This window comes from Xiphophorus couchianus, chromosome 18, assembly GCF_001444195.1.
Source record: "Xiphophorus couchianus chromosome 18, X_couchianus-1.0, whole genome shotgun sequence".
Lineage (NCBI taxonomy): Eukaryota > Metazoa > Chordata > Actinopteri > Cyprinodontiformes > Poeciliidae > Xiphophorus > Xiphophorus couchianus.
Genome location: NC_040245.1, coordinates 1,845,837 through 1,859,072, shown reverse-complemented (window position 1 = coordinate 1,859,072; position 13,236 = coordinate 1,845,837). Strand labels below are relative to the sequence as shown.

Genomic DNA, 13,236 nt, shown 5'->3' with positions numbered 1-13,236 from the left:
GACTAAGAACCCTTGCTTCTCCTTTTCCGTCTGCTTTTATACATTTCTCCACCATGTATGTGTATGGGGAGTTTTAGTTTACGTGGTTTCCTGAATATCTGCTGAGTGTCACGGAAAACCCCGACGGCCCCTCCTGTCTGCTGAATATTGTGGAAAGTCCCGTCCTTCCCCAACTTGTTGATCTTAGCTAACCTCACCGCACCACCCATCCTGTTCGTCCTGGCCATCTGTTCAGAACTGCTTGCGACATTTCCTGACAGCAGGACCTCACCCATAAATTCATCTTCTTTCTCTAACTCACTAATAACTGTTACTACTCATTAAACACCGTCAACCTGTATTAAAAACCTTTTGAATTAATTTTTAAATCATCACCACTTTGATATTCATTAAAAATTAATCACATTCCTTACTTATTATAATCATTAAACATAATCATTACATTGTTGTAATCGTTACAGATCATTATTCAGAAGTACATTTCAGAAAGTTATTTAGTGATTACTTATACACCTTATACCCATTGTATTCATACATATTTCATGAGAATTAATTATTATTTTAATCAAATCACAAGATTGCTTTATTTCTCCCAGGCCTTTATACCTTTTCTGCGTGTACCTGGAAAGATCTCACAACCCCAAGCCAGTTTTCTTGACACTAGGGAGCATAAAGATTGGACTCTGGAGGAATGGAAGAGGGTCATGTGGTCTGATGAGTCCAGATTTACCCTGTTCCAGAGTGATGGGCGCATCAGGGTAAGAAGAGAGGCAGGTGAAGTGATGCACCCATCATGCCTAGTGCCTACTGTACAAGCCTGTGGGGGCAGTGCTATGATCTGGGGTTGCTGCAGTTGGTCAGGTCTAGGTTCAGCAACATTGTGTGCCCAAAGAATGAGGTCAGCTGACTACCTGAATATACTGAATGACCAGGTTATTCCATCAATGGATTTTGTCTTCCCAAATGGAACGGGCATATTCCAAGATGACAATGCCAGGATTCATGGGGCTCACATTGTGAAAGAGTGGTTCAGGGAGCATGAGACATCTTTTTCACACATGGATTGGCCACCACAGAGTCCAGACCTTAACCCCATTGAGAATCTTTGGGATGTGCTGGAGAAGGCTTTGCGCAGTGGTCAGACTCTCCCATCATCAATACAAGATCTTGGTGAAAGATTAACGCAACACTGGATGGAAATAAATCTTGTGACCCTGCAGAAGCTTATTGAAACAATGCCACAGCGAATGCAGGCTGTAATCACAGCTAAAGGCAGTCCAACAGAATATTAGAGAGTGTGACCATTTTTTGGTGGCGACTTTTTTTTTGGCCAGGCAGTGTATATTAACTTCCCTCTGATTTTCTAATTTATTAAGCATTTATATCATGCAGCTACAATCAAATATTGATTTTTTTTTTTTTTTTTTTACAGATTTTTACTTTGAGGAGGAATTTCCTTCCTCTCTTGTCTGGAAGGTTTAATAAACTTCATCCAGCAACTTTTATAATTAACTTTAAATCAGTCTGGAACCTTAGATAATTATTAAATACACCTGAAGTGTAGACCAAATAGCCTACAGTTGTAGTCTCCTAGTGCTCCCTCCGAGTCTCCTCCCCCCAGTGGTTCCAGTGCTCTCCCGAGTCTCCGCCCCCCTAGTGCCTCCCCCGTCGCCTCCCAGTGGCCCCAGAGCTCCTTTGTCGCCTCTGCGCCGTCGTCGCCCGCCGGACCTCCCCCGAGGTGAACCCGTCCTGTGCCTCCACACTTTGTTGTGTTGATCTTTTTGGACATGTTCGGGCGTCTGGTGTCCGCCCTTGAGGGGGGAGTACTGTCAGGATTGGGATTTCTTCTGGTGATACTGGTATGAACAGTGAAATAAAGAAAACGATGACCCAAGCAGAGGCCGCCCAATCATAATGACTGAAAGAAAAGGCAAAGTGTGCAGTAAAAGTAAATAAAGGAAACAAAAGAAAACAAAACAGCCGTAATAAGAAATGAATCATGCACAGACCAATAAGACAATCAAGAAAATCTTCTACACTTTGGTGATGATGTTCTTGGTCCTTCTTGACTGACTCTGACTTTTCCAAATTGATACTTCCAATGCTAAATTCGCCGTAAATTTCCTGATCATATTTGCTCATTTCATCGTCTGTTGTGTCTTCAGACAGCAGATAATATTCGCTTTCGTTTCTATAGTTCACCACAGTTGGTACGATTCCACAGTTGTAATTGCTTTCCTGAAAGCTAAATTTGTCCTCTCCTCCTGCGTACTTCTCGTAGAAGTAGATGAATCCTCTTCTCTTCATGTCTTCTACGCAGCCCTCATCTGCTTTGGTTACCAATTCATCTTCAATTTTATACACTTCTTGTCCACATATCACATATGTATAAAAATTGTACGTCTGGGAATTTTGGATTTCACAGCAGATGACCGAGGATAGACAGAACAATTGGCTTCCCATTACTAAAGAGACTTCAATGGTTGCACTGGGAGTCACAAGCAGTCCGCCGTCACTGAGCTGTCGATGCAGGAACATGCTGATCACATCTGTTGTGTCGAGGATGCAGATGTTCTCTATTGTACAAGAGCTGCAGCATTTCTTCAGAGAACTCGCTTCCTGAAGATGGCGTTCAAACAGAGATGCCGTGGTGTCATTTGGTCTTGCGTTTTTCAGCTTAATCAGGTCACCTAACTTTGTCAAGACCGGTCCAGTCATCTCACAGTCGAAACAAGTCATAAGCTGCAGTATTTTGCAGGTTGTTTTGACAGCATTCATTTTAAAAAAAGTCAAAGCAACATTCACTAAAAATAATATCCCAACCCTCTGACTTGGTCTGTTCAACTCTAAAAGTTCACTCTCTCTCCTCACAAACTTCATGCACTTTGTGATGTCAAACTGCCGAACACTGCATGACTTTTGGCTGGTTGGGAGATCTTCTTGCTCTGGATTGTCCCTGGAGGCACCTGATGGATGTCCTGATGACTCTCCACAGGCCTGCTGGCCATCCTGAGCCAGGTACTTTTTGATGACTTTCAGGTTCATAATGCTGTGCATCGTGACATTTGCCAATCTGTATCTGAAATTCTGGCAAACGTGAATGACTGGAGCAAGATCACTGTTTGTTGGATGTTCCTGGTTCAGTGCATGGGGACTCGGCTTCCTGACTGTGTCTTCAGCTTCAGCGCTGGTGCTGTCACTGCTCTCTGTGGAGTTTTCTTCCATCAGATTGTCTGGTTGGCTCGAAGGTGTTGACCCACCACAGTATCCATTCATCGTCGACATATCAGCTGCGTTTTCAGGGCCGCAGCTCCTCTCCTGAGAGCTACCTGTGAGCTCATCTCTGAGTCCGTCCTCACCTTCTGAAAACTTCTCGTACATGTACATGAACCCATTCTGCCAAATGTTGAACACACTGTCTATTTCTGGGGTTGTGACCTTGTCATTTTCAGCCTTAAGCAGCAGGTCTTCATACACCAGATAGGTGTAGTAGCCATCAGCCTGAGAACTCAGGGTGTCCAGACAAATCACTGATGATAGACGGTACAACTGAGTTCCAGTTTTTATGGGGATGCTAATGGTTGTACTAGGAATCACGGTGTGTGGTGAGTCCACCGAACAACCGAACCGTGGCAGATGCAAGGTTATCACGTCAGTGTCATGGAGGAAGACGTTTGTCGCTGAGCTGGATGAGGAGAGAGAACAATCCTTTCCGGAAGCCAAATAAATCCAGTTGTTCAGGAGAGAAGCGGTGGTGTCCACAGGATTTGTGACCGGCAGGGTGATGATGGGACCAAAATCCAAGATGGCTAACATTTCAGCACTTTCTTCACAGCTGTTATTACTGTATAAAATGCACATGGTTTCAATCCCTCTCTGGTTCAACCGGTCTAACATAACCCTCAGAAAGTCTTTTAACTTGTTCCTGTTTCCTGAGCCCATATTTGGTTCATTCTCACCAATCTCAGTCAGAACTGCTTTGATTTCCTCTGGGGTAAAAAGTTTCCCTAAATTTTCCATGTCTGTATGGAGAAAACTGGCGCATGATGGAGTTGCTGAAAAAGCTCCAGAGATCTTCTCAGGATCCTCATCCACAAACTTTCTGGCTTCCCTGAGGTTCAGGATGCTGTGGATGGCGGCATTCATCCAGCTGTTGTCGAACGAGTTGGAAAACTCGTCTTGGTAGCAACGATCTGCCAAATGTTCCTCAGCCAGATCTGAGCTGACCAAAACACTCGCTGCTTCACAGTTACTGGTTTCCATTAAATCTCCCGTCGTTCCCACGTTGCAGCTGCTGTCTGCAGTGCCATGTTTGTTCTTCGTTGTGTTAATTTCTTTAGCACAAACTTCATCTTCAGGATGTTCTTCAAATCCAGAACATCCATTTCTATTCCCATAGGTGGAAGGGATCGGTTCGCTGCTCTTACTCATATTATGCTCTTCAACAGAAGAGTCAGCAGAACCACTGGCGATGGTCAACACATGTTCAACGGTTTCAACGGTTCGTCCATCGTTGCAGCTTGATTGGATCGAACTCTCGGGTTTATCAGATGTCCTGACTGTATGAACATCAGCAGAGGATTGAGGTTCTGCGTTCTCATCCTTTGAGCTAACATTTCCATCCAGGTTGCTTCTCTGTTGGGGAACAGTGAAAGCCAAGCAGTCTTCTGGTGTTTCCATTTTACTGCTGTTCTCCTCTAAATCAGCATCAGCAGCGTACCAACTGCTGAACTTCTTCACTGCAGTAGTAATTATATATCCAAGTCCGAAACCAACGTGGAAGAACATGATGTAGTATTTCTGAACGGATCGTTAGAAATACTAGAAATTCCTGAGAATTTGTTTCTCTTTCGAAGTTGTCCTAATCGTACGAAGCGATTCTTCACGATGCCGACCTGATCCAACCGATTTGAGATGCAGAGTGAAGGAGAAGTTCTGTCTGCCAGTCAAATAGAGCCTCTGTGACTGATGATGTCATCAGCCTCTGTGACTGATGATGTCACAGAGGCTGATGACATCATCAGTCAGCTCACTCTTTTGAAAAACGTCTATTTTTCTATATCAGATGTTTTATTGACAGTAAAAGGTTTTGATATGAAGCTGAATGTTTGTTTTTCCTGAACATCAACACTTTCCTGCTTTATTGGTTTATTGAAAATAAAACCTGGATGTTAAAGACATGGAGGAAGAGATGAAAACTAAAAAAATGTATTTTAAACACAACCAGACTTTAAACAGTTTTCAGTAAAATAGTTGATGGAAAATAAGAAAATATCACAAATCTGTTCACAGATTAGAGTCGAGTAATTAAAGTATTCAATTATACAGATTATTTTATTTCACAAAATATTTGAATTAAATAAATTTTTAAAAAATACAATGTAGCTTAGTTTACTTTTGGTTTATTGGATTTTTTCTTACATTATTTATAGGCTTTAATTTATTCAAGATTTAATATTTTTGTTAAATTCAATTTCATTTTATTTTACATATCTTATTCCCCAGGATTTCAAATAATTGATATATTACAGTTAATTTGGTTGGATTTAAAAATATTTTCACTATTAGTTTTTTAGATTAATTTTATTGTAATGTTAAAATATGCAATATTACACTTTTCTTTTCTTCCTTTTTCATTTTATTATACAATCAGATTGTGTTTCTGCATCTTTATGATTTTCTGTACATGTAGAAATTATTAAAGCACAAAGTGAAAAAAAGAAAGAAATTACAGAAACATGTTGGGTAAATAAATAACAAACAGCTAATTTAGAGATAATTATTTATGGAAAGTATTTTTTAATGGAATGAAACTTCATGTTTTATTCCATTTTTACTGCTGATAGAAAAATAACATTTATTTGAAAAGTTGTTGTTGTTGTTCCTCGGAGTCACCAGCAGGTGGCAGCAGCGCCTCCTCTCAGCTGTCAGGAAGTCTGGACCAGACTCGGCTGTTTCTCCCAGTAAACCGGTTCGTCTCCCAGTTTTCTTCCAGTTAACGGAGTCGAAAGGCGGCTTGAAGCGGGGACAGCTCGCCGGGATGGAAGAGCATCAGAACGGCAGCGAGGTTGGTGTCTGAGCCGGTAGTTTACTTTGGTTTGCGGATGTTAGAAAGGAGGAGTTAGCTGGAAAAAAATCAACAAACATGTTTGCAAAAAGAAGTGGCATCATATTTTCACTTAAGACTTAGGAAATAGTTTCATGATTTCGGTTATGCCTGTAGAATTTAAACTGAGGTAACACTGAACAATGAATAGTTTTAAATAGTTTGAAAAAAATTGGTTTTTAAATTCATGCACAACTTTGCAGTTTACAGCATGGTATCAAAAATTAAAAATAGTTTTAAATCACTAATATAAGGATGAAAAATAAATCCGATGTTGTGATGTTTCTGCTCCTTGTGTCCAAAAATATTTCCTAAAGGTTAATAAATTGTTGGAGCAGATGACCGGTTCCCTCTTTGGTCATATGGACCCGTCAGGTTTACAGGTCTCATTCTGTCCTGATAACTGGTCACAGCTTTACTCTCAGTAAATACAACTATCATCTTTGTACTTTTCTTTCTAAATCCTCTTTTAACCCTGTTGCTTGTCCAGTAGCAGAAACACTTACATTAAGAAACCACAATCCCTGAATTGCTTTATCACCAAACTTCTATAACCGCAGGATCAAATAATTATGGAATTGTACGTATTTATTCATATTTTAAAGGTATGTACTTTTAGGACTGCCATTGAGTAAAAAGCTGCATGAGCTACTGGAGTCTAAACCTCAGTCACCATGTCTCCTCATCTTCTGAAACAGCCACAGATCAACAGTTTGACAACCAGTTTGCTTTGTGAAGCCTCACTGGGAGGGAATCAGGTGCAAGTTGGGCAGGTTAAAGTAAGAGAAACCAGATACTGCATTCAGAGCATGATGAAGACCAGCAAGCAAAACATTTAGAGAGGATGTAGGAGAATATCAGAGTTCAGGAGATACAGGAGAGAAGATTTGACTGAATCAAGACATTGCCCAGAAGTTCAAACTGGGAAGCTAACTGGCAAATTACTAGCTAAGTATGTGGAGCAGGAAAATGGGTCGTATTTACTTTAATTTATGCAAACCAATTACTGCAACATATAAAAGACAAGTGTAGTTACACCTTGTGATTTTTGCAAACAATATTCTTAAACTCATCCAAAATATTATTCTCCACAAAACTTCTTTTATTTTTATGTAGCAAATATATTTGCTACCTAGATTAAAAATTCATGGTCTCATTATTTGACATGGTTGTTCTGTTCAAAACCTTTTGGTTTGCTTGAGCAGAAAGTGTCTGGGTTTGTTAAGATGTTAAATTTTTACCACCTAAAATCTTCACTACTTTCCAATAGTTCACTTTTTATTTAGTTGTTTCATGGACTCAACTTCAATAGATTAACTTATAAAGCATTTTTTAATCCAAACGTTCCTTCCTCTTGTTTAAGATGAGTACAAACAGCAAGTCGATGATAATTAAGTGATCTTTAACTTTTTGTTTTTAAGTCTAAGGTTTTATTTTACAGTGAGGAAGGCCGGAGTCCAGGTTCAGCAGACGGCTGAAGGCGTCTGATCCGCTTCAAACTCAGAACCTGTTTGCTTTACGGCAAAACTTTGGTAAAGTTAAATTTAGTGGCTAAAGAAAATCAGACGGTTCGTTATCCAACGTGAGAAATTCCTTCAGGTCGTCAAGTTTCTGGTTTGATCTGATCTTGTTATTCATTATGATTAATAATTAACGGTTGATTCTTTTGTGTCTAGATGCAAAATAATCATTGAATTCACAATTGAGGTTTTATTATGGGGATTCTGCAGATTAAATATTTCATAGTATATTTCAATGATTCCTTTCATACAGTCTAAACTCCCTGAAAAGGAGAAATGACCTTTCAGAGAAATATAATTTTGATTGCTTTGAGTTTGATGATATTTTACTTAATCTGACTGATATGATCTTCTTTAACTCATATTGATGCTTCACATTGATCATTTATAAGCTGATCAATTACAAGAGGTTTACTGTCTGTTAGTGAACATTAGTGAACAGCATCATTAGGACCAAGGAACAAAAACTGCAGATCATTTTAAAGGTAACAAAACAATTAATCATGTTGTGAGTAAATCTTGGAGCATAGTTGTGTAGTGAGTATGTTTAATTTTTATTTTTAGGTAAAGTGTACCAATAGCAAACTGAGTCAATGTTGATATAAGTTATTATAAGTTGGGTTAGATGTCAGAAGATGTAAGTAAATCTCGGTGAGACGGAGTATTTAAGAAAAAACCCAAATTCACTGATTGAATTGTTGATTGGTAGCCAGCATATATTTGGATTTGTGCAACAAACACAAAAAGAAAAAAACTATATGAAACCTAAAAGGCCATTCAGTTTAATAAATATTTACACAAACCATCGTTCAATAAATCGATAGAAATCCAAGGGCAAACATCAAAACATCAAATCTAAATAAATAATATGAATTGTGTTAACTATTTTAATACAGACTGATGGTTTACATTGATCCTTTATAAGTTTAATGATGGAAAATTCAACAACTGCAGGTGTATTATATTTTGTTAGTGAACAAACTCAAGTGTGTAAAATAATGGATGGAGGGAAAACAAAGTCAGAGACAAAAGTAGTGGATAATTTCAAAGGTAAAAAACCAACAATTTCCCAAGTTGGAGCAACTCTTGCAGCCTGGTTGTGCACTGTAAAAAACGTTCAACTTTAGGGAAAACTGAAAGATTCATATGAGTATCCTCACCCAGGCCTGTTTAGTCCCTGCCACACTCTTCAGAAATACATTTACAGATGAGGAACCTTTACTGACATGTATCACACTAGCAAGTGTTACAGAAAAAAATCTATGAGTTTCAAATTTAATATTCAGTTTAAAATACATTTATTCACATCCCAACATGGTAGCACAAAATGATTTGATTAAAAAAAATACTTTACTTATCCCAAAGCAAATTAAATGTCACAACATTCAAGTTTCTTCAGTCATTGAAGATGTTAGTTCAACGTGTCAAACTGGAGGCTCGGGGGCCAAATCTGGTACGCCATAAGTTTTTATCCTTCCAGCTGTACAGATATTCTCATCCTTACTACTTTCTCTTACTGCTCTCCAGTGATGCATAACCTCCACTTTTCTCCAGCTTAACTTTATTTTTCTCTGTTTTCTATATTTTTCTGGTTACAAAGTCACAGAACTGGAACAATCAGCTGAGTTTTTTAAATTCCCGTCTAAAAACTAAATATCAGCATCACTCATTCTGACCTCTGTGTTAGAATGACCAAAATGATTCATTCTGTAAATAGTTTAGGTCAGAGGTCACCAACCTGTCTGAGACTGGGAGCTGCTTCACTGGTCCAGAGCAACACCAAGGGAAACTTGTTTGATGCAGACATACATTTTCTTGGCTCAGCCTTTATAACAATAATACATATATGTATATATGATTACATGCTGCCTGATCATATTCATGTTTTACTACTGACAGTAGTTATCAGTAATAATTTACCATGCAGATATGGTTAATTGCTATTATGTGATCAGAAGTTCTTAGTTCAGAGTTTTAAGTTTGATTCCCTTTTGGAGATTTTCTGTGTGATTCTAAATTTCCCACAAGTCACTGAGAGTCTGGATTGTTGCAGCTGCAGCTGGAGGCACTGAGGTTTTCCTTTAAATACAAAAAGAAAAGTTATTGTATTTTTTATTATCCAACCCTCTTTACTATTAACAAAATTGTGGAGAAGAAAAAGTTATTTTGTGCCAAAACATCTTGTATGTAGCAAACATCAGTGTGAGTGCGGGGTTCAAAGGTCACGCCAAAGCCTAAATCTGATTGGTCAGTTTGCTTTTTCTGTGAGCTAAAAATGATGAGTGGAGTTTGAACCTCGTAGTTCTAAGATCCCACCTGAGCTTTTTACAGTGCGCAGTTCTGGTGGGTCGCCGGTTTATTAGCTTTTTTTGTGGTTTCACAAACTGAACAGCTGACGGGTCACCAGCTGTTCTGACGGGTCACCAGCTGGCTGACGGGTCACCAGCTGGCTGACGGGTCACCAGCTGTTCTGACGGGTCACCAGCTGTTCTGACGGGTCACCAGCTGTTCTGACGGGTCACCAGCTGGCTGACGGGTCACCAGCTGTTCTGACGGGTCACCAGCTGTTCTGACGGGTCACCAGCTGGCTGACACCTGCAGATGTCGAAAAAAAAAGGTCCGACAGATCAGAAGGTACAAAACTATCACTGCACCTGACCTGCAGGAGCAGAACCACCGCTGCAACGCATCATGTGGCGTCGCTCCAAAGCAGCACAAACCTAAACCACTAAAGCAGCGCACCGGGGGTCCGCGGGCCCCGTGTTGGTGACCCCTGGTTTAGATAATGCTGAAACAGTTAATCGTGATTAATTGATTATTGAAATAATCAACGTATTTTGTCGATTAATCGTTACCTGGAGAACTGAGACCCTAAAAAGGCCGTTAGCTGAAAGAACAACAGTCAGATCAGAAATTAAAGTTTTTAATTTATGTTATTTAAGACCGTTTGAAGTCCCAGACCAGCAGGAATGGCACAGCTCCCTCTGCTGGACAGAAACGGTTTTGCTGACAGAACAAAAACATTCAGAGCCAAAACTGTAAGAAAAACATAAACATTTAATACAAAAAAACATTTTCTGAACTCCTCAAGTTGCAGTTTCAAATTATTCAAAGATCCCTCCCATTAGGCTCATTTATTTATCTTTTGTTACAAATTATCATTAATTCACTAAAGAAATATTGTTTTATTGCCTTCCAGGCAATAAAATGTTCATTTTCTTACATTAAAAAGGAATTGAATTATTTATTTATTTGCATTTCTTGAATGTATTTTTAAAGTTGTACAAAAAGCTGAAGGGGCCATTTTTTCAATTACTTGTCTGAGTAATGAACAGAATAATTGATCAGTAAAATAATCAATCCTGCTCCAGACTTTAAATAAGATGGTGTACAACAGGAAATGACAACAAAAAATGGCTTCTGACCTTCTGACACGTTTCCCTTTTTTATTGCTGTGAGATGAACTAGAGTTCCTTCTCTCATTTTTTATATTGCAAAGGATCCTGGGAAATGCAGTCCTCCAGTGAAAATCTGACTAAAATTGTGTAAAAATTAAAATCTGTTTTTAATAAATCCCTTTGTAATGCAGCAGAAGAAGCTTTTATTAAATCAATCAGAGAGCAGCAAGGCGGTAACTGTTTGTATTTTGTGCTGCAGGCCTCGGGGACAAACGGAGCTGAAGACCGAGCAACTGATTTACGACAGCCGCCTGGTTTCTGCCGTCAACGTGGCTCTGAGAGACAACGACCTGCTGCCTGAGGCAACATGTTGACCCGCTGCCTGAGGCAACATGTTGACCCGCTGCCTGAGGCAACATGTTGACCCGCTGCCTGAGGCAACATGTTGACCCGCTGCCTGAGGCAACATGTTGACCCGCTGCCTGAGGCAACATGTTGACCCGCTGCCTGAGGCAACATGTTGACCCGCTGCCTGAGGCAACATGTTGACCCGCTGCCTTCCCACGATGATCACACTTTTAAGGTTTCACTGAGGATCTGGACAATTTGCCACTGTGTTTTACTCTTATAATGAATTTATTTAATTAGGTTCAAATCAGTTAACAAATTGCATCAATGTAAAGGAATAGTTATAAAAAAGAGCAACATGTTTACATTTTATTTTATTTTCTCAAAGCAATGCATAAAGCACATTATGTTCAGTTTACAGTATATTTACTTTTCTAACTCTTGTATTTTTCTTGTGAAAATGTCAAAAGCTCTGGAACATCTGATAACTTATTTTTAAACTTCTGTTTTTCTCAGCTGATTGTTTGTAAAGATTTGATTTTTAAAGTAAAGAATGTGAATAAAAGCTAAATTATTAAATCTGGGCATTCAGAGTAAAAACACAACTCAACACTGGAAAAGATTCAACCAATCCGGTTTGTTTCCGTTTCTGTTCAGTGCAGAGTAAACCGGTTCCTTCCAGTTTAATCCGAAAATAAAAACATTCAGGACTTTAATAAAAGTTTCCCAAAGTCACACAGAAACTTACATCTTTGTTTCCATTTTGATGTTATATTTAGAAAACAAATTATTCAAATTTGTTAGATGTGATTTTTTTATTTCTCTCCATATTGATCACAAACTAAAACTCAACATTAATCAGCCGTCACTGAAACCCAACGTTTCTGAACAACATTTGAGAAAAATTTGCAGTAATAGCAGAAAAATGTGGGCAGTTTTTGATTTTGTGTGAAACACTGGAGAGATTTATTTATTGGAGGCCAAAACGGCACCTAAAAAACTCCAGGGGTCCAGATTTGGCCCCTGGGCCTTTAGTTTGACACACGTTATCAATAATACTTTTGATCAATATTCAAGGATTGTTGAATTGAAACAAGTCCCTATATCTTGCTGAAAAATTACTTGTTAGTTTTGTCTCATTTTAGCTGAACTACAATATTTAACCAGATAAAAATCCTGGTAAGATTTTATGTTTTTACAGTGTAAGGAGCTGATTGGGTTTGTTCAACAACAGCAGCAAATAATTAGCAAACAACCAGCTGCTTCCCTGTCTGACCCAGAGTCCAGCGAGTTTTTGATATTGGGAACACTGGAACCAGGTGATCCCAATGTGTTGACGATCCAGCCACGCCCACTGGGAACCAGCAGCCCAAACCACCGGCACCCAGAACCAGAAGGCAGCAGGAGTCTGTGTGAGCTGGGATCAGTTGTGGAACCGCCATGACTGAAGTTCTGGACCCGCTGCCGCTGAGGAGGCCGCCGCCCAGCATGACCTTCATCGTCCTCTGCCTCATTCTGCTGCTCCTCGTCTTCAGGTGGGTGGAAACGAAGCAAAGAAGCTTCCAGCCCAAAGCTCCACCGCTCACCGGTGATCTCTGCTGCTGGACTGGGCAGCCCTGTCACTGCAGACAGTACTACAGCCAGGGCCGGCCCAAGGCATGTGCGAGTTAAGCGCCTGCTTAGGGCCTCCAGACCACCAGGGGGCCCCCAAGAGCAAAAACTAACATGACAAAAATGATTGAAAAATACATACTAAATGCTATTTAAAAATGGTAAAACAATTTATATGTCATATATTATTATTATTATTTATTATTATTATATATTATTTCTACAGTTGGTACATATTTTTATCTCTTCTTGC

General features: G+C 39.4%; 1 protein-coding gene across 2 annotated transcripts in view; it reads left to right on the top strand.

Moving 5' to 3' along the window:
* Window positions 1-1,629: 1,629 nt before the first annotated feature.
* The window catches only part of LOC114161596 (uncharacterized), a 25,463-nt gene continuing 13,856 nt past the window's right edge, over window positions 1,630-13,236 (top strand). Inside the window, exons 1-2 of one of the 2 annotated variants that reach the window (XM_028044962.1) lie at window positions 1,630-1,641; window positions 12,780-12,907. In XM_028044962.1, the coding sequence (XP_027900763.1) occupies window positions 12,813-12,907 (95 nt within the window). In that variant the 5' untranslated portion in view covers window positions 1,630-1,641; window positions 12,780-12,812. Of the gene's footprint in view, window positions 1,642-5,601; window positions 6,068-11,283; window positions 12,908-13,236 lie in introns of those variants that run through there. The other variant, XM_028044961.1, reaches the window with a different exon arrangement.